At 47.5% G+C, this 20,520-nt stretch overlaps 8 protein-coding genes across 8 annotated transcripts; 5 read left to right on the plus strand and 3 right to left on the minus strand.

Moving 5' to 3' along the window:
- Positions 1-1,277: 1,277 nt before the first annotated feature.
- FIESC28_10731 (uncharacterized protein) lies at positions 1,278-3,168 on the plus strand (the record flags this gene model as incomplete). Its single annotated transcript, XM_031164861.1, has 4 exons — positions 1,278-1,740; positions 1,800-2,388; positions 2,437-3,080; positions 3,131-3,168. 4 exons carry the CDS (start codon positions 1,278-1,280, stop codon positions 3,166-3,168), a joined length of 1,734 nt encoding a protein of 577 aa, XP_031011029.1.
- Positions 3,169-3,193: 25 nt separating this feature from the next.
- On the minus strand, positions 3,194-4,213 carry FIESC28_10732 (uncharacterized protein; the record flags this gene model as incomplete). Its single annotated transcript, XM_031164862.1, has 2 exons — positions 3,194-3,804; positions 4,129-4,213. 2 exons carry the CDS (start codon positions 4,211-4,213, stop codon positions 3,194-3,196), a joined length of 696 nt encoding a protein of 231 aa, XP_031011030.1.
- A 226-nt stretch (positions 4,214-4,439) lies between these two features.
- On the plus strand, positions 4,440-7,776 carry FIESC28_10733 (uncharacterized protein; the record flags this gene model as incomplete). Its single annotated transcript, XM_031164863.1, has 7 exons — positions 4,440-4,644; positions 4,695-5,379; positions 5,426-5,583; positions 5,638-6,001; positions 6,059-6,409; positions 6,461-7,046; positions 7,564-7,776. 7 exons carry the CDS (start codon positions 4,440-4,442, stop codon positions 7,774-7,776), a joined length of 2,562 nt encoding a protein of 853 aa, XP_031011031.1.
- A 512-nt stretch (positions 7,777-8,288) lies between these two features.
- FIESC28_10734 (uncharacterized protein) lies at positions 8,289-8,936 on the plus strand (the record flags this gene model as incomplete). The annotated part of the gene is made up of 1 exon (XM_031164864.1): positions 8,289-8,936. One exon carries the CDS (start codon positions 8,289-8,291, stop codon positions 8,934-8,936), a length of 648 nt encoding a protein of 215 aa, XP_031011032.1.
- Positions 8,937-10,000: 1,064 nt separating this feature from the next.
- FIESC28_10735 (uncharacterized protein) lies at positions 10,001-10,289 on the plus strand (the record flags this gene model as incomplete). The annotated part of the gene is made up of 2 exons (XM_031164865.1): positions 10,001-10,205; positions 10,264-10,289. The coding sequence occupies 2 exons, from the start codon at positions 10,001-10,003 to the stop codon at positions 10,287-10,289; spliced, it is 231 nt and encodes a 76-aa protein (XP_031011033.1).
- A 131-nt stretch (positions 10,290-10,420) lies between these two features.
- On the minus strand, positions 10,421-13,005 carry FIESC28_10736 (uncharacterized protein; the record flags this gene model as incomplete). Its single annotated transcript, XM_031164866.1, has 3 exons — positions 10,421-12,178; positions 12,225-12,644; positions 12,703-13,005. 3 exons carry the CDS (start codon positions 13,003-13,005, stop codon positions 10,421-10,423), a joined length of 2,481 nt encoding a protein of 826 aa, XP_031011034.1.
- Positions 13,006-15,700: 2,695 nt separating this feature from the next.
- Positions 15,701-16,663, minus strand: FIESC28_10737 (uncharacterized protein; the record flags this gene model as incomplete). Its single annotated transcript, XM_031164867.1, has 1 exon — positions 15,701-16,663. The coding sequence occupies one exon, from the start codon at positions 16,661-16,663 to the stop codon at positions 15,701-15,703; it is 963 nt and encodes a 320-aa protein (XP_031011035.1).
- Positions 16,664-18,782: 2,119 nt separating this feature from the next.
- On the plus strand, positions 18,783-20,294 carry FIESC28_10738 (uncharacterized protein; the record flags this gene model as incomplete). The annotated part of the gene is made up of 2 exons (XM_031164868.1): positions 18,783-19,582; positions 19,637-20,294. The coding sequence occupies 2 exons, from the start codon at positions 18,783-18,785 to the stop codon at positions 20,292-20,294; spliced, it is 1,458 nt and encodes a 485-aa protein (XP_031011036.1).
- Between the last annotated feature and the right edge of the window lie 226 nt (positions 20,295-20,520).

Here is a 20,520-nt window from a genome sequence, read left to right on the forward strand (position 1 = left end):
AAACATTTCTTACTCTTTCTGGCTGGCTACATGTCTAGGCACCCTTCAATTGGAGAGCTATACGATTCAAGGCAGATTTGGTGCCTTCTACGGTGGCCGTGGTGTCGTTCAAGGCTGAGGCAATGCCTATTAAAGACAAGAAGGAGCCTAACAAGACCAAATTGGTACTGCCCAAGGCTAAATGATGCACGTTAGACCTGTGATAGCTCCCGCCCATACCGTGACGGTTCTGCGGTGGTGCCTCTTAGAGATCAGGTAGAGAGGGTCGTGACTCGGCGCGTACCGCGCGGCATGGGTCAGAGAATCATCAGCTGTCGCTAGGCAGGGGAATGGGCTGCCAAAATGAGGTTCTGGACTCTAAAAGGAGATGCCTAGCTGTCACGTAGGTTACCGCCGTAAGCTGGAGGGAGCTGTGTATTAGGAGAAGCTGACAGATGCTGAGTTAATCTGAGTGGGTTGGATCTGGAATGACTGTTTAGATCGAAGGAAATGTGCATGACCTGGCGTTTCCTTACGTTCTTTAGCAAAGCATACATGATTCATTCTTGTATTTTATGCAATTCTGTATCCTTAAACCATGTTGGATGATTTGTGTTCTTATAGTCAAAGTCCTTATTGATTAAGAGACCGACGTTATTCTACAGGGCACATAACTAAAACAGCATCATACGCACTTATCTATACAATGGTAACCAAGTCCTACTACTCGCGACATCCAAAGACTTGAGAATCAGGCAAGGCTACCAGTATATGTGTGACCCCCAGGAACCTTGACTAGAAATGCTCATTGGCGTTAACCTGCACGGGTTACAGCAACTATCGGAGACTGTATCCTCGAAGACTGAGCCTATTTCTCAAACAGTCTGGGATTTGAGATAAAGCTAAGGCATTCGAGGTCTTGCCAGCGAGTCAACCCCTTCCGCCCATTTCTCAACCATATGCAGAGCAACTTACAAGTTGCAGTAGCGCTCTTAAAAGTAGCCTGCATCATACCTAGAGATAGCAACATTTCTATATTAGCCTGTTTACTCTTTCACATTCTATAAGTATAAGCTGCTCAGTGTTGCTCGGAGTAAAGGAAGCTATTTTGAGCTTTTTCAAGGACAGGGCAAGTGCCCGCATATTAAACTGGATACTTGGTGATATGTCAGAAGGCATGCAGACGCATTGATGCTTAGGGCTCACCGCCGATTTTAATTCGGATAAGTCCTCATATTTATCTTGTCGCTTAGAATACTTCAAGAAACCCACAAAACCTCACCCGTATACCGTCAGAAATGGACTCATCCACCTCCGAACTTATTGCTCAGAAAGCCCTCCGTTACGGGCTCCACTCTTGCTCTCATTGCCGGGACCTACTTATTGATCTCACACCTCTTACTCTGCCAGACACGAAGGATGACACAGATGACCTTGAAGGGGACTTGGAAGATACTCCTGGAGAGTGTCTTTCAGAGGACCCTGATGATGATCCAGGAGAGGAAGAATTTGTGTCACTCTTTGACAACAAGGTAGCAGATCTGTATTACAACGACCAACTCTTTCATCAGTTCATCTTACCTAACAAGACGGTATCTGAAGTTGCTCCCTCGTGTCCCTTCTTTGATCTACTCGATAACATCGATGTGAACTCGGACGCAGGCTTTCTTTCTATCAACCTGGACTTTTCTTCTTCGAGATCACAAGCACCCAGGTCATCATCATTCCCTGGCAGCATATATCGCCTCAGAATACCAAGCGGTATGCTAAGTTGTATCTCATACCGTGCCCTCGCGACTAACTCATATCTATGATTTTAGAAATAACAACGTTAATTAAAGATTTCAAAAGCTGCGGAGCCCCCATTCATCCTTGCATTAAATCGGACAAGGCATTTTCACGCGCCAGAGAGTGCTTGGGCCAGTATTTGAGCGATCAAAGCTTCAACAAAACTGACACGCCCCCGTCACGCTTGCTCGATATTTCTCAAGATAAATTACGACTTGTCGATACTGAATATCTTCATGACCCTTCTTGGGCGGCATTATCGTACTGCTGGGGCGGACCTCAGAAGGCACAGACGACACATCTCAACATCCAAGACCGCTATCGGGAGATTATCGTGGAAGAACTTCCCTTGACTATTCGTGATGCTATTCACGTCTGTCGTCAGATGCATATTCCCTATCTGTGGGTAGATTCACTTTGCATAATCCAGACCGAAGATAATGCTGTTGAAAAGGGGGGAAAATCGGACAAAGATCGGGAGTTGCCCAAGATGGCGGGCATTTTCAGTGCTGCAGCCCTCACCATCTGTGCTACCTGCGCCTCGTCAGCTGAAGAGGGATTTCTCCAAGATCGAGAGGCCTGGCCTCCAGCGATCGCGCTTCCAGTTCGTGTGAACGATACGTACGATATAGCCCAATTGGTCAGAATCATAACAAACACTCCATCCAGGTTTGTTCGAGAGCCCGTTGACAGTCGAGCCTGGGTATTTCAAGAGCAGATGCTTTCAAACCGAACTCTGAATTTCAGAAAGCATGCCATGGAATTGAGTTCTGGAAGGGTAAGCAGCTCTTTTGCTCAAGACGATGACTATAGCTTTCACTCGGATCTTGAGGTTGGGTTCGGACGCCGATGGATAGATTTGGTCATGGCGTACTCTGGACGTCATCTCAGTGTCCTTCAGGACAGACCTATAGCCATTGCTGCTGTGGCGGAGTGGTTTGCGAGAACTAGAGACGGCGATAACACTCTACTAGCCTCCGACTATCTGGCAGGGATGTGGAAACCGGATATTCTTCAGCATCTGTTATGGTCTGCCCCTTCACCTATCGACTATGGATACGATAAGCAAAACATTCCTACCAAGATGGACGGCCCATCCTGGTCGTGGACTACCATCTCAGGGCCCGCTGTTTATCATGACCCGGATGTCTTCAGGCATACGGCGACGATCATCAGCACTAGCATCGAGCTCGCGGACCCGAACTTCGTATACGGCGCAGTAAAAAGCGGCAGGATCCGTCTTAGGGGTCTCATAACGCGGTCACCCCAAAGAACACCACCACCAAATGGTTTCTTTGCATGTCGGATGGATTGTGAGACCAAACGCGAGGAAGTATTCCTTCTCGAACTAGCAATTCTCAAGACAAAGGTATGGCCAGAACGGGCTGGTCTGTTACTTAGGATGGCGGAGAAGCCGGGCGAGTTTCTAAGAGTTGGAACGTTTTCTGAAGCCATCCATGACGGATGTGAAAGCTTGAAAGAACTTCCGTGCTACCGCCACACATTCGAGAAATGCACGTGTCCAGACGATATTCCTGCCGGTGGCAAGGGGTGTGGATGGACTTGTGACAGAGAAGAGAGGGTTATAGATATTGTTTGAAAGTTTTACAATTAAAATCTTCTCGCCAACGTAGAGATATACAGGCGGTGTTCTGGGTTGCGAGAAACCGGGTAAACCTTCACTTATGTACCCTAGCTCAAAGGAGACAATGGTGAAGCTCGCTTTGGAGTAAATCCATCCCATAGCTTCAAGCTGAGCCGATTTCCTCGCCTCATCATTTTGGACCACGCAGATTCTGTCAATCCAGAAGTGATCGATTCCAAACTGAGAGCAGACCTGGAAAGCGTCTTGGAAGAGAACAGGTAGATCCTTCTCGCGAAACCGACCGGGTGTTTTCAGGACCTCAAAATTCTCAGTCGTTGTTATAATCTCTTCGTCCGATTTGCCCCAAACATAGCTCAACGCTGCGTACTCCGGAATTTGGACACCATCAGTCTCGACCAGGCGGGCTTCAGGGACATTGACCAGGCAGAACCCTTTGAGAAGTGATTATCTAATGGCGATACATAGGATAGAAGAAAACAGTCATCTCAGATCAACATGCAACATGCAACCTGTAAAATGACGAAGCACAGTAAGCAAGTCCTAGGAAATGGATGAGTTTCTGCGAATGTATTGTACATGTTGTACAAGCTAGTATGGGGTTAAAGATCAGCAATTGTACATACCATGTTATATTTAATGGGCTTTTGAAGTCCTGTCCTCGCAAAAGCCCGGTTTAAAAGTTTTACATTTTCCAAGAACGTAAGAGATGAAAGCGAGGTGATAACCGAGCTTCTAAACGAGGATGCGAACCTTACGTAACGCATGAGGCTGAGCTACGACTGGGTCGTCTTCTTCGTTTAGCTCGTTTAGCTCGTTTAGATCCTCGTTCAGCTTCGGCATTACCCGTGAACGAGGTAACTAACGATGTGGATTTGAACTAACACAGATCAGCCTCTGGCCATGAAAGTTTGTGCTAATGTTAGCTGCGCCATGACTTCCGTTTTCATGTGGAAACTGGACTGGATGCCATACCTATAAACCCGACCTTGTATCTAGGTCCTGACAGCTGATGTTCTGTCAACCTTCATCTTTATTAATCCGATATTTTTTTAATAATTGAGCTTCCATGGCCGACAGCAAACGAAACACGATTCGATACGAACTCCCCGGAGACGAGTCCCCGTATCTACACCCCACCGCTCCTATACCACCATATCAGAGCTTGAGAAATGCCAGTAGTACCGGCGATCTTGCGCAAAATGCAGAAACACCTGCAGAACTTCCCCCATATTCATTATCCAACCTCAATGGCAGTGATGTCAAAGTTCAAGGTATTTTCAAGACTTTGCCTACATACCGTCTTAACTGACAAGTTTTACAGACGACGCACGTATAGAGATTGATTGCAACTCAAAGCTCGTGCGTACCCTCAGCCGTATTTACCATACTACACCCGAGAAATTCGAACCGGCGCCAGTATACACAGAATTTGACCAAACAAATAAAGCATGGGTCACAAGACTCAACATCGTCATCCAAGTTGTTGGCAGCCGAGGAGACGCACAGCCCTTCATCGCTCTCGGCAACGAGCTCCAACGCCACGGCCATCGCGTGCGATTAGCCACCCACGATGTCTTCGAGAGTTTCGTCAGAAGGTCCGGCCTGGAGTTCTACCCCATTGGCGGCGATCCAGCAGAGCTTATGGCGTACATGGTCAAAAACCCAGGTCTCATTCCGAGCATGAAGACCTTAGCTGCTGGAGAGATCCAGAAAAAGCGGGATATGATGCAGGTTATGCTACATGGATTCTGGGACTCTTGCATACAACCTGACCATGCCAACGGCTCACCATTTGTAGCGGACGCCATCATTGCGAACCCGCCCAGTTTTGCGCACATCCACTGTGCCCAAGCGTTAGGTGTGCCGGTGCACCTCATGTTTACCATGCCGTGGAGTAGCACCAGGGCTTTTCCTCATCCGCTCGCTAATTTGAAGAATGTTGGGAGTGACCCAAGACTGGAGAACTATATTTCTTATAGTGTGGTGGAGTGGATGACTTGGCAAGGGTAAGTATTTTCTCGGCTATGGAAGGATCTTTGGCTGACTGATTAGGCTCGGTGATATCATTAATAAATGGCGAAGATCTATTGATCTGGAGGAAGTGGCTATGTTTGACGCACCGATGCTGGCGCAGACGCTAAAGATTCCCTTCACTTACTGCTGGTCACCAGCTTTGGTACCGAAGCCTATCGACTGGGCGCCACACATAGGTACGCTGGATATGGCTAGATATACCGTTTGTTATGATACTGACGGAAGTGTAGATGTTTGCGGCTTCTTCTTCCGCGAGCCTCCTCAATACTCCCCACCAAACGACCTTGCTCAATTCCTCCAGGCCGGTCCCCCTCCAGTCTACATCGGATTCGGTAGTATCGTCCTAGATAACCCGGACAAGATAATTAGTATCATCCTGGAATCTGTCCGTCTTACTGGCGTTCGGGCCATCATTTCCAAAGGTTGGTCTGAACTTGCTGGGTCGGATGACGAAAACATCTACTGGATCGGTGACTGCCCTCACGAGTGGCTTTTCCAGCATGTTGCAGCTGTGATCCATCATGGAGGTGCGGGAACGACAGCTTGCGGACTGCGTAATGGAAAGCCTACGACTATTATTCCCTTCTTCGGCGAGTAAGTCGTGACTATTGTGGCTCTGTTTTACATGTTATATTGACGTTTGTCCTTTAGCCAGCCCTTCTGGGGTCAGATGGTAGCCAACGCAGGCGCAGGTCCCCATCCGATACCCCATGCACGATTGAACGTGATGAATCTGTCCGAAGCCATAGGTTACTGTCTATCCCAAAAGGCTTCAGATGCAGCCAGAGCTATAGCCGACAGGATGGCAGGAGAAACAGGTGTCCGTGCTGCAGTACAGTCATTTCACAAACAGCTCCCTCTCGAGCGAATGCTATGCGATTTACTTCCCAGTGAACCTGCTGTATGGTTGTATACGAAGTCAAAACGTCCCATAAAGCTATCTCGGACCGCTGCTGAGATCCTGCTCTCTACCAAAACCATCGACGCCAAACACCTGAAGCCGTGAGTTACTGATCGACCCCCATGGCCGGACTGTCGACTGACCCTGTGCAGATATCAGAGCAATACTATCTCTACCGAAACCACCCGATGGGACCCAATCTCTGGAGGATCCTCGGCAGTCATGGCAACAGCAACCGGAATGGCCGGTGACATCACGGGAATTTTCACTAAGCCAGTCGAAGAGTACAGAGATGATCGGAAACGCCATGCTGACGACTCGAGGAGGTCTCAGGCACAAGGACATGCCCATGACGGTGATCACCTCAGTGTAGACCGACTTTCGAACGACTCAGGACGACCAAGAAGTGCCCACTCTGGACACTCTGGCAACCTCGCAGGACGAATGGCCACCGCATCAGCCAAAAGCGCAGGACGGATCGGGTCAACAGCCACGAAAGGCATGTTGGTCGACATCCCTCTTGCCATAACAGAAGGACTGAAATCCGTTCCCCAACTCTACGGCGATAAGGCCCGTGACCATGGACCAGTCACCGATGCTAAGAGCGGCATGATAGTAGGCGGTAAGAGTCTCGCATGGGGTTTCATCGAAGGTATCGGTGACTTGGCGATTCAACCATACAAAGGTGCAAAGAAAGAAGGTGCTTTAGGAGCTGTCAAGGGATTTGGAAAGGGTACAGTGAGTCTGGTCACCAAGAGCGGTGCTGGTATGTTTGGAGTTTTTGCATATCCTAGTGCGGGGATAAGTAAGAGCTTGAGGGATGCTGTGCATGGTTCAACGAGGAAGCTTGTTGCAGAAGAGAGGCGAAAGGAGGGGGCTTGGATGGTGAGGAAGGGGTTGGGGACGCAGGTGGACTGTGATGAACTTGTTCGTCGATTTGAACGGTGGAGGTGAGATATAGACAAAAGGATTGTGGGAATACTATAGAGAGAACCGATATACCAGATATAATCAATGGCGTTTCTTTGGACCCTGTAGACAACTGTATGCATAGCCAGGTCTAGACTCGCTTACATGCCTGGATCAGATCATAAGTGTCCACCTTGACTCTTCCGACCAAAAGAAGAGACTGACGTCGATGAGCCTGCACGTGAATAGCAAACAACCACTGCTGCCTAACTTCGTGTCAGATCGCTCATAAAAAACATTTATTTTCTCACTTTACAAAAGAGCATACCGAAAGTCTCTCGACTAGGTCAAAATTCACTCTAAAATGACTCTTCTTGACATTGTTATCTCTATCCTTCCGAGCGTACCTTTCCTTCCTCTCGCTGCACCGAGCAAGGATAGCACGGACGGAAACCAGCAGACGCAACCTGGAGCTTTCAACCGGTTCCTTGGTTCGTCGCCCCAATCTAAGAAGACCGACAAGAAAGATCCATCTGGCCAAACAGATCCCGAAAGCTAAAAAGCATGTTGAATACGGGATATATTCCGTTCTAGACAATGGCAAGACTTGGTTAGCCGTCTCCAACTTTGCATGCCTTTCGGTAGTTGATGGTAATAACATATGGATAGCATTAGGCTTATACAAGTTGGTAGCTCGGGCGGAGACAGAGCGCGATGATCATACAATCGCTTTGTTCTTCAATGGTATCTGGCAAAATATAGTATAATGAATTAAGTTGATTTTTACAGCTAAATAAATTAAGCGACTCTCCTTTTTCTCGCTGCCATTGCAGGGTTATGTTTGTTTTTGTCACTAGTCTGGCCCACGATGTTAAACTATTGAGACGCTATCATCACTAGTCCAATACGATTTGTTGTCAGCGAATGAAAACTTAGTACAGAACAGCTTAGATGGGTTTTATCGGAAAATCAAAGAAAATTAGATTGTCAGGGACGCACTTATAAAAAGGAGAAAGTCCTGCTCGGGTTCTCTGTCAATTCTTTCAAGCTCACCTCTAGTCAATCTTTACCATGTCTCGCTTTTCGGTTCTCGCTGGCTCCGTCGCCTTTCTTGTCATCTCTGGCGTCAATGCTGGACCATGCCGTCCTTCATCATCTGTTATTTCTTCAGGTCTTGAGACCGCTACAACCTCAATCGAGGTTGCCGAGCCGACTACCACTCTTCTATCAACCTTGACTACTGAGACTGAAGTCTCCGAAACCCTTTCTGTTACAATTGCAAGTACTGAAGGCGTCACCACTACTGAGGCTTCCGACACTGCTCATGATACCACCACCACTGAAGCTGCTACTACTGAGATGGCTACCACTACCGAAGCGGCAACCACCGCCGAAACTACAACTGCCCTTGCCACAACCAGCGCAGCCCCAGCCCCAGTCCCAGTCCGAAACCACGAGTGCAAGGACCTTGTCAGTCCATACATGGCACCCAACGGCGCTTCTTACAACTTTGATTGCAACACCAGTCCATCCTCCTACTTCCCCGTCGATTTTTACGATGTCACCAGTTTCGAACAATGCTTGTTTCAGTGTTCACTGAGCTCGGATTGCAGGGGTGTAGTTTGGGAACAAGCAAGCTTCTTCTGCGGTTCTTTTAGTTCAGCTGACGGTAGTGAGAGCTTCCTAGGTGTCGACGTTGCATATAAGATTGAGGTTTAGTCTCAAGATCCTAGCGTCTATCAATCGTCCACCGTCGTCAGGTATTTCATTGTTCATATCTGCTATTGATACTTCTATTCCTTAATGTATATATTGTTAGCAACTATAGTTGCACCTTCTCAAGGCTACCTACTCCAAATAGGCTTGCTATTTCCTAACCCGTGCGATGTCATGTTTCCGACGCCGCAAAAGGAGATAGTAGATACTGCCTACTGCAGTCAATCGAGGTTACATCCTGAAGTAGAACAGAATTCTATTTTTGCCCTTTAGCCTGAATAAGAACTAGCTATACTCTTCAATGCTGAGCAATTGTGTCTGCATTTTGTGGCTGGCTGGAGCTTCGCCTCTCTTTGCGAGTCTTTACATTAAATCGGTTCGATAATAACTGCCGCACTGGTAGTGACATACCGAAGGAAAAGACAGCCAAGTCCCAGCGATGTCCAGACGTTCTATCGCTGCCTTCTATCTCCCGATGTCAAGTCTAATAGATGAAATGACAGATACTGAAGACATGTTCTGTCACAGCTGATATTCTGCCAGCCCGAGTCTGTCTGCTTTGTGACGCAAGTCAGCAAGCTGACATGTCAACGTCACTTTGAGGCCCAGCTATTCTCAAGCCAATCGGACTTTTTGAACCGACATATTGATACGTATAGGTGAGTTATCACAATACAAAAATGTCAAGGCGTCCAGTTAATCAGCCGGGAGCTGTCACTTTCAGCGGGCATGGTGAGCGTTGAAGAGCTGAAAATGCCTGTTCGAGTTGAAGATCGGCCCGTGCCGATGTAGATCACGGTGATCTTCCAGTGGGTGGTGTCAGTGCGGTTGTTCAATGTTATGACGACACAAAGTGTTCACCCATTATCGGACCACCAGTTTTGGTCTCGGGTAGATGGGAATGTTCGAGATATAAAATTTTGTCAGTTCCCGTCGTCATACAAGCTCCATCAAACATCTTCAATCCTTACCAAACTACCAAGCTTTACTATCCCAACACGATACATCCTTCGTATGCCATACTGCCCTATTTCCGTTACTCTCATACTAATCCACCATTCCAGACAATGAAGTTCTGGATCATCGCCCTCCTCACCATGGTCAGCACCACCCTGGCCAACGAGACCGTGGAGATGAGCGACCGCGCCCTGGCAGCATGTAAGCGATACGGTTACAGCGAAGGCGACGACTGCTGCAGCTACCACGATTGTTCTTCTTGTGGCTTCTACCAGCGTTGCTGCTGGAAACCAGAGGGTTTCGCGACCAATTCGGGTATGTGCAAATGCAGAGTTGACGATTATCCCCAGGGTGAATGTTTTTAGGATTCCAGTTATGGGAAAGGACGTTTCTTTGTAGTAGCAGTATTATTAGCATCGCAACGTTGAAATTGATCATTGCTTTGGTTGTACTAATCTATCATTTCTTTTTATATATGTATGTAATAAAGTATAAGAAAGTGCTAAGGGCTTCCACCATTTTAACACAAATCATTCGCTTTGCGTTGCTTTTCGCTCCGGATCCTGCAGTCTAGCGAGTTCCAACAACAACCGATAAGCATAAACCGCCATATCGACTTCCCTCACAGCCTTCCCCATCCACTCTCTTCCCTGATTCGCAATACCCTCCGCCAATCTTTGTCCTCGTTCCGTTGACGTCAAAAAAGTCACCAACTCCGGAAGTTCTTCCAAGCTTTGACTGAGTGGGATATAATGCACCCAAGGCATCAACCTCTCATCATGCCACTCCCGAAGAATAGTCTGTTTCAGCGGTAATGACTTTGAAGATAATAGCTTGTAGTATCGTCCGCTGATTCCGTTGCCGTCGAGGTCGAAGGCTAATTTTGAGCCGAGGGCTGTGTCTTTGTCGGCCCAGGACTTGACGTCGAAATATGTGCTTTGGTCTCGGCAGAATTTCCTGTCGCATTGGAAGATTCTTGTGAAGCCGACGTCGAAAAGTCGTCCGTTTAGGAAGCTTGATTTGACAGCGCTGATCGAATCATCTTGTCTTTGTAGATATGAGTGGTGCTGCTGTCCAAGATTTTGCGCCAGTGTCACGAATCGCTGTCGTTGGTAATCTCTCCATCGACCGTCTTGCGCATATCCTCCAGTCGTTGAACCTCGCCAGTACACATTGTTCTTCTTCTCCGCCCACGCCAGATCGCGAGTCTCGTCATACTGAAACTCATCTTCGATGTAGGCTGGGCTCGGGAATATGATATCGCCCATTGTAGAGAATGCACCAGTCGACAACACTGGCACCATGCCCTCAATGAGATGGAATGTTTTCGGACTAACAAAGTTGCCCTGTAAGTCTTTGTACTCGTGATGTCGACACAGATCTGACTCTGACATCTGATTCTTAACGAAAGGTAAACCGTAGGTCCTGATCTCGCTCTGAGGGTCCCGAACCACAGGTTGAGATACCGGACAGGACCTCGTCAAAGTCTCCCACGTTGACTGCCGCGACATATCAGTGAGACCAAATTCCTCGTCGGCATTCCGAGATTGAAGCATAACTCGGGGTTCGTCAAAATGGTTGATGAGAAACTTGACATTGGGAAGTTCTCCAAGAAGGTTTCCCAGAAGCCTATCAAAGAGAAGACTGTAGTGTCTGTCGTAGCGACGATTCGGGTGTCGACATATTGTTTTAGCGGCTTTCCCGTGAAAGTCACACATCCAAACTTCATTACCTGGTGTTGTGTGTAATCTGACCATTCTATCGAGGACATCTTGGCCACCTATTTTCAGAAACGGCGATATTGAGTTGTGAATTATGTCAAAGTCGTCGATGATCGGTGACTGATGTGCTTGCGCGAACCTGAACCAACCGTCGAAACCTGGTGGTGGATCGATCGCATATCGACGCTTGTATTCGTTGACGGCAGCTTCATAGGTTTTTGACTGGTTCCTTAACAAACTCTCGAAATTTTGGGTCGCTTGAAGGGAAAGCACTTCGACGGGATGTGGATGATTATCGCTGAAAGCTTCAAGCGCTGCGCTTTGGGCCTGGTGGATCATGTACTCGTTATAAATAAAAGGAAGAATGGACGTTGATAGGAAGAGCCAAAGTGCTGCTCTGCCTTTGGCCTGCTTTGGGAGTAGTTGAGTCGCCTGGAAGAGAGTGAGGGCGGACACAAGAATATGAGAAATGGCTTGCAGCTTCGATGATTGTGAGAAGGGATTCCTGGCGGAAGCGAGAGCAAACGTTCCAACAGTAGGTGCCATAGACCAAGATGTTTGGTTTGCCTATTCTTGTTAGTCACTCTCTGCGAAGTGGTGGGGGATCACGTACGGCCTGAATGATGAAGAACCACGAGGCGGCCTTGAACGAACCCGACATCAAGACAGTCGTGATATCACTAGTCGGTGGTCCGAGGATGAGAATCTGAGCAGCAATAGCAATGAAAAGTAGACCAACGATCCGAAACGAGAAGTCTTCGATGCAGGCTTCGATGTCGATGGAAGAGATTCGCAGTTTGAAGCCCGGTGTTAGAAGGCTGTAAATGACGAGTAGAGAGACAACTAGAATGAGAGAGATGAGAGACCCAAAACCGAAGAGATCGCCATTCGATAAAGATAAGACAGCAGGGATCGCCGCTAAGGCCGATCCCAAGGTTGTGTTGATGAAAGACGATGGTGATTTTGGGTCGAAATATGATGTGCTGGAGACAAGGTATGTGTGTACTGCGAGTAACAAGGGCGTCAAGAGGGGCTAGAGTCGAGTTAGCAAATCGTTCACATCCATGTTCTGCCGTGATAGGGCAACATACATAAAGGCCAATCGCGTTACTCTCAGCCCTATAGAACGCAGCTGCCGTGACACCCAAAGCGACAAGCCATTGCGATATGAACGACTGATGTGGCTTTTTAGCTTCCTTCAACAATCCCAATGAAGGCTCTGCACGCGAACTGGAAGATGGAGAATATTTAAAAACAAAAGGAAGAATAGCCCAACAGACTATCTCGGAGCACAGCTCCAATCTTCTCGGGGCGAAATATTGTGACAGAGTCGTAAAGAACAAAGCGCCAGCTGCAGATCCCACCAGGGGATCAACATGCTTGAAGGGCGTCATTGGGACTTAACCAAAAAGGTATACTGCTGTCATGGGTGTATAAGGCGAGCTGAAAGATAAAACACAGCTGAACAGAGCCTCAATCACCTCAAAGTCATAATGTTTACAAACACAGCACACGAAGAAAAGGGCGCAAAGGGGGAAAGAGGGACAGTCATATTTCTGGTCCATGTCATCAAACCCCGGAGCCAAGCAAGCTTGGCATGTAGGAGTACTCATTACTATGCTTGGCACGTGGGCTAGGGTCCTCTAAAGGATTGGGGGGCTAGCCTTGCGATATGAGGATTGTGATTTGTTGGGGCTGTGCTTGATGATCTGAGGAACTTTTTACCAGCAGCTCGTGTTGGTTTTGTTATTATTTCTGAGTGGATGTGTTGGTTCTGTTTTCTCTATATCTGGTTATGACGATTGGTTCTTTTGGTGCTGCGCCTTTTGAGAGCCAGGGGCCGCTTAGGATTAGCCCGTGATGATCCTTGGCGATGGAGTCGTGTCATTTACAACCAACATAACCGAAGATGCCGAACACTTCACCAACAACCAACAGTGAATTCCCATACAGGACTCTCGGATGTTCAATTAACCTCCGTCAATCACATCTTCAAAGCATCATCACCCTCCAGATCTACGTTTAGCTCCATGTTTATTAAGATTGCTGTTCCACCAGTGAGTCACTGAATAGGGTTTAGTCTGGGGCAGTGCTTAAACGATGCGGATCATTTGATTTGTCGTTGAACGAAGTTATTGTCTTAGCGAGACAGGGCGTCAGGGGGAAGGAAAATAAGATGACACGGTTGTTGGTGGCGAACCTTATTTCGTCTTCTTGATGGCTTGAGTCGATTGACAGGGCTTTGTTTGGGGGCAATGGATGAGGCGGAACTGTCAATTCATCTGATGATATGTCGGCATTCGGATTCTTAAGAGGAAGGTATATCTAAATGAGCATTTATAATCCAGATTATGACACAGAAAGTTGATGAATCGCGATGAAGTCTTGGTGTCTCATCCCCATTAATAAGCCACGTCTCACAAACTCATCCACATGATTGGTCCGGAAGAGGCGGGGACTCTTCGTCATTTCATCTTGAATCCCTCAAGAATAATAAAACTGGATATTTCTCTACTCCAGCCTAGCCAAATATTAGTATACAGTAAAGGCGATGGCTGGTGTTCCAACTGCAAAAGGCTGCGACGCATGTCGTAAGCAGAAGAAAAAGGTAACGTTATTGTGTATCCGCGTATCCGTATAATCCCCGCTTACCAATGACATCAGTGCGATCAAGCCAAACCAGCATGTTCACGTTGTACACGCCTCGGAATACCCTGTACAGGAGTCGGTGTAAAACGATTTGTCTTTAAATCCGAGAATTCTCAAGCCGCCAAGAAGAACCTAACCATCACGAAAGCCAATCCTGCGCCAGCTGCTGCACCAAGCAATGAAAAGACACTAATAACAGGAAACTTGGTTCATATTCTTGACCTAAATGACCCAGCGTATGAAATTTCTACATATGGGTCTTTCGTCGTGGATTTACCGAGACATGTTGGATCAAGTAAAGCTCTTGATGCAGCTATAAGTGCCTTTGTGGAGGGATTTGGGACGATGAGGAATAAAACTGCGCCCAAGCTGAAGGCGCTGGATCGATATGTTGATGCGTTGGGGACGTTGAGAGAGGCTATAAGTGATCCTAAACAAGCGAATTCGCTGGATAATATGTGTGCGATTTATCTTATTGCCATATGCCAGGTAAGCTTTCTTCCGGCTGTAAGCAGAGGTTGTGTTGACATGGGACTAGGAATGGCTGGGAAATTGTTACGATAACGCGAAGCATTACCAAATGCTGGGAAACTTGCTAGAAAGTGCTGTTCAAAACCCCAGTTTCGACCCTTCAGCTCGTCCATTCATGCAAACCATTTTCGCAGTGGTGGTAGGTACCCCTCTTAACTCACACAGCCCAGTGCTCACACATTATTACAGGTCCTCGAGAGCTTCACAAATCCAAACGTCCAACTAGGTCCCTGGTTCTGGCAAGCCTTCTCCCTCTTGATCGAAGGCGGTCGCCCTCTCAAATCCGGCGACGGCACATCCTTTGCCTCTCTGGATATCAGAACCATGGGCGAAGTGTCCTGCTTCATCCGTGATCCTGATAAATATCTTTACCAAATACGGTGTACCTATGCGTTGATACAAACTGAACAGCCGAGACTTATCGAAGCGGTAGAGGCAGCAGTTGCAAAAGCTAGAGAATCTGGATCTACGGCGCAAGAAAGAAGACTGGGTATTCGTTTTCATACTGCGAATGCAGCGATGCTCACCACGGCTAGCATTCTGAACAGAATCATACGGAGCTATGACGATGATCCTGTTCTTGTGGAGGAGGCGAAGGGGTGTGTTGATGATATAATTGTGCTTGGTCAGGATGCAAGTTCGAATCGACCGATTGCTGCATCAGCTGTTGCGACGCCTTTGACTGTAGCTCTGGCAGTTTTGGAGGATTATAGGTATGCTGAGGTGCAGGAGCTATTGCTGGAGTATCAGACTGATTTTGCCGGGTTGCATTATTTTTCTGATATGCTGATGATCAAGAAGCAATTTGAGAGTATAGATGTGAAAGCCCGAAGGAAAAGGTTGCTATTAACTCATACAGAAGAGGTAGAAACATTAGATACAACACCTTCATGTACGATACTATAGAAATCAGACAGCCTTGTCCTCGATATCCTTGAGAAAAGCAACAATCGCCTCACTCATCTGCATCAATCCAGGATCCTCAAGCGGATAATGTCCCGCCCCATCCAACATAATCTTCTTAACACTAACCTTCGTAACATCCTTCAAAAACATATCCGACACCCACAAAGGCGTCCATCGATCCTCAGCAGGCTGCGTCAACAAAATAGGACAAACATCAAACTCCGCTGGTTCCTTCGCCGGTTTATACGTGATGAAATCGGCCATGAATTTCATGGTTATCCATGCGTTTGCTGATCTGTTGTCTTTGTAGCATACTTGTAATGCTTGGTCGTTGTTGACGAGTGTTGACATGCGGCCGGTGAGCCACATTGGGAGCGAGAACCAGCCTAGGCCGACGGTGTTCATGAGAAGGCTGCTTGGGGCACCGATGCGACTCATGAAGAAGTTGCGGCATGCTGCGTCGGAAACAGCTTGGATACGCATGTCCATGAACGTCATGCCGATAATCCCTTTGACTCGACCATTCAAACCTGCCGAACAAAACGTCAATCCCCCACCGGCACTAAGACCATACAACACAATAGGCCGGTTATCATTCTCATACTCATGATCTACAAACGCACTCGAGATTTTAACCCAATCATTAAAATCCCAGACATACCCCTTCCTGGGGACAGTGCAGCCGTAGCCAGGCATATCAATGGCGACGAGTTCAAAACCGGCGGAGTGAAGCGGTACGCCTAGGAGCATGGACATCATCCGGCCGTTTGTGCCCATTCCATGATGCATGATGAGACGGACCCTCGCGGAAGGGTTGGGCCAGCGGTCGAGATGGAGGGCGTGACCGTCGTGATGCCATACTTCTCCAGTGGGAGAGTGGGCGGGTGTAAAGTGTAGACGTTGAGGGAGGTAGGATTGGATTTCGCGCCATTCTTTTTGGGTTTCGTAGGTTGGATATTCGGACATTTTGGTGGTAGCCAATAGCCTCAGTGTGCACGAGTTTTGAGGCAGGAGAATGGCATTGCGAGAAATAGCATTCTGACGAGGATATATACTTTTCGTGATCAGACGATGACGTCCGTCGGATTATCTGAGGCCGTTGATGTTACATACGTAGATCATTGGCTCGATTGAATTGCTGGCTGATGTGAGAAGTTTGGTAGGATTCGGATTCGTATATTGAACCCATTGGGGTAACCTGGCGTCAGCCTCCTCACCAGATCATGGCACACGTCGGCTACAAGGCACCGCTAATGAACGTTAAGACGTACCGTACATCCGTTTTTCCCTCCAATTGCGCAGCGATTAAAGCGCCATCTCATGGACGCGGCTCAATAAACCCGAAACGCGTCAAATGCATCGCGACCGAGTACATGGGTGATAATTGATTAGCAGCGCAGAAGAGTATTTTGGCCTATTAGATTGAGAAAAAACATTGAATGTTTCATTTAAGTCGTCATTCCGTCGCAGTATAACCTTCTGCTTTGTATCACAGCATCGGTAAAATTGAGATAATCCATAACCGTCCTCGCCAAGCTTGGTGAGGTCAATCTAGAGAGTCGGCGCGGATTGTGCCGACTTGCCGATACCGACAGCCCTTCAACGCCAGCGACCATAATGACAAGTCAATAATTAATTCAATGCTCCCTGACACCGATTTTACCGAGTGCGACACCGAAGACAAACATGCATAAACTCAATCGCGAAGTCAAACAAACTCGACGCGACCGCGCATGTATGCTACCCTGCACTGCAGATCATCAAACAACGAGCGAATGCAACACCAAAATGACAAGCATAAGTTAGATCACCGCTAACAAATCCGACCATCTCAATTCAGCACGGTACAAGCGAATATCCGAGATTGAAACGCGAAAAATAAGTCAAAGCTTATGCGAAAAACCTCCGTCGCAAGCCGCCAACCACACAAGTCGCACCATTCTCACCTCACAACACCATCACCAAATCCTCCTCGCCAAAACATAGGCCGACTCCGGCCGGATCACCTTCCAGAAACACAAAAAAAGTCTCGGCCAACTCTGCGATCTCGGCAATGCAAGGATCAACAAGCGGTAGAAGCATGCGTGGAAAGGGCAATTTTAATTAAGTAATCCTCATGTCACGGCAATCCACAATTCAACCTCCGATCGGAGAGTAACATGTGGATAATACAATGTCAGTGCTTGGGGGAAAATGAAAACTTCAATGCTGGGCATCACGTAAAAGAAATGCCTTCGCGAGTAAGACAAAACGGCCGAGGTCCACTTTTCATCAGTCAGATATTAAAGAGCTAGAAGAAACTTTTGAATTCAGGGCTGAAGAAGCTTAATTGGTAGGTCCCTGAGTAAAAAGCCATGGAAATGATAGTAGTGGCAATTGTTGACGTCGGATCCGAACAAGAATTTTGACAAGACGGAGCCTCAACTACGCAATCTTCTCCACTGAAGAATAGGATTTTCAGTGCAAGAATGCCACTGAAAACGTCAAGAGGCAAGGGTCCCACTTTTAAAAGAATCCGCCCCGAAGGACTCGCCGGGGTGTCCGAGGACCAATCGGCATCAACACAATGATCAAAAGATGAGCTGAGCATCAACAGATTTAAGAATCTTCATAAGGGACCTTCCGTTTTAGAAGTTCTTGCTCATCTCCGTAGACGGACATCTTGACGAGAGAACACTCTATCACGTAATAAAGACAGCCCCCACGGGGTTATACGAGGAACACAATACAATACCCGTAGTCACAGTCAACAGCGAACAGTGTAATGCTTCTCCTTCTATTGGAAGTCTCTACGGGGCACCCGTTATTTTTAATCCATCCCGGTGTCCTAGCTCCCGCCACAACCTCCGATCGGAGCTGTTTAGCCTGGGGTCAAACAACAAGAAAAAAAGGGTGATAATATATGGAGAACACCGGGCCACTAATAACGTCAAGGTTCCGCACTCGCTCTTCTATTCTCCTTCTCTCATTTTTCCTCTTTTACTCTCCTGTGGTCTCTCTTGTTTACGATTGTCATACCTATCGAGTTTCAAGGTCAATGCGAACGATATAGACACTCTTTGACATCTCGGACACAGCCGCCACCATGGGCATCATGAACTTCAAAAGATCGGCAGATAAACCTGCCGAGCCAATCACCCCCGACACGAGCGCCTCAGACAATGACACAGAACAACCAACAACAAAAGCCGACTCTACAGATTTCCAAGAAGTCCCCGCCGGCACCGTCGAAAAGGGAAACATCTTCGACCAAGGCGGCAAAACATACAGAACCCTAGGCCGCTGGGATACCGTCCTCATCCTCTTCACAAATCAGCTTGGTCTCGGTATCTTGTCCTTGCCCGCCACAATAAAAACCCTCGGTATCGTCCCTGGTATCATTGCCATTCTGGGTATTGGTGGAATTTCGTGGTATGCTGCGTATTGTCTGCTACAATTCTATCGCAAACATCCCAATGTCGTGTCCATCGTCGAAATGACCCGCATTGTTGGCGGTGCTTGGTTTGAAAGCTTAGCTGGCTTCGTCATGATGATTCAAGTCGTTTTCATCGTCGCGTCAGCTACAGTTACACTCTCCGTCGCGTTGAACACGCTTAGTAGCCATGCTACGTGTACCGTTATCTGGATTCTGGTCGCGTGTGTGGCTTGTTATATCTTGTCCATCCCTCGAACCATGAAATTCGTTTCCAAGGCCGGTGTTCCCAACGCTGTTAGCGTTGTTGCCGCTTGTTTGATCGTTTTGATCAGTTTGGCTATTTCGGGGCCGGCGACTGCGCCTGCAGGATGGCATAAGGACCTCAAGGTTGTTGGAAACCCTACGTTTCGCGATGGTTTGAATGCTTGTCTGCGTGTGGTGTTCTCCTACGCGGGTACCTTTACATTCCCGTAAGTCAAACCATGAATCACTGGGATTTATTGAATCATGCTAATTTTGGATAGTTCGTATATGGCTGAGATGAAGGACCCCCAGAAGGACTTCAAGTTTGCCCTCGCTGTTCTCGAAATCGGAAGTACCCTCTTCTACATCGCCATGGCCGTAGCCCTATACTGTCTCGCCGGCGACCTCACAACATCCCCCGTCCTCAGCGCCGCATCCTCGATCCCCGCCAAGGTCGCCTACGGCATCGTCCTCCCCGCCGTCGTAGCGACCGCTCTCTCCATCGGCCACACCGGCTGCAAATACGTCTACGTCACCGCCATGCGTCAAATGCGCTCCACGCACCAAGTCACCGACAACAGCATCAAGTCCTGGGTAACCTGGATTCTGTCCGTAACTGGTTTCTGGGCCTTGATCTTTGTTATCGCGAATGTCATTCCTATCTTTGATTCGATTCTGTCGATTACGAGTGCGACGACGATTCCTTGGTTTACGTATGGTTTTGCGGCGATTTTCTGGCTGCATCTTAACAAGGGCCTTTACTTTTCTAATTGGAAGAAGGCGGTTCTTACGGTTTTGAACGTTACTATGATTGGAGTTACGTTGTTTTTGAATGCAGGTGGTTTGTGGGCTGCTATCACTGAGTTGTTGGATTTGTTTGAGAATAACAAAGATGGCATTGGTGGTGTTTTCTCGTGTGGAGATAACTCTATCTTTTAGTTGAGATACCTGGGTACATAGTTATTATCATATATAAGTCTTTGAACAATCTATTACCAAGTACGATAATTATATCTTATGGAAATAAGAAACTTTCCTCTTAATCTAAACATTTTTCTGCTTGCTACGCCAGGATAAAATAGTAAAATAAACATTTACTGAACTGGTAAGAAAACAAAGAAAATAGATGCAGAGGAGAATCACTACATCATACCATGCAAATAAC

The sequence above is a fragment of the Fusarium coffeatum genome (assembly GCF_003316985.1).
Source record: "Fusarium coffeatum strain FIESC_28 chromosome Unknown BRIP53273_contig_330, whole genome shotgun sequence".
NCBI lineage: Eukaryota > Fungi > Ascomycota > Sordariomycetes > Hypocreales > Nectriaceae > Fusarium > Fusarium coffeatum.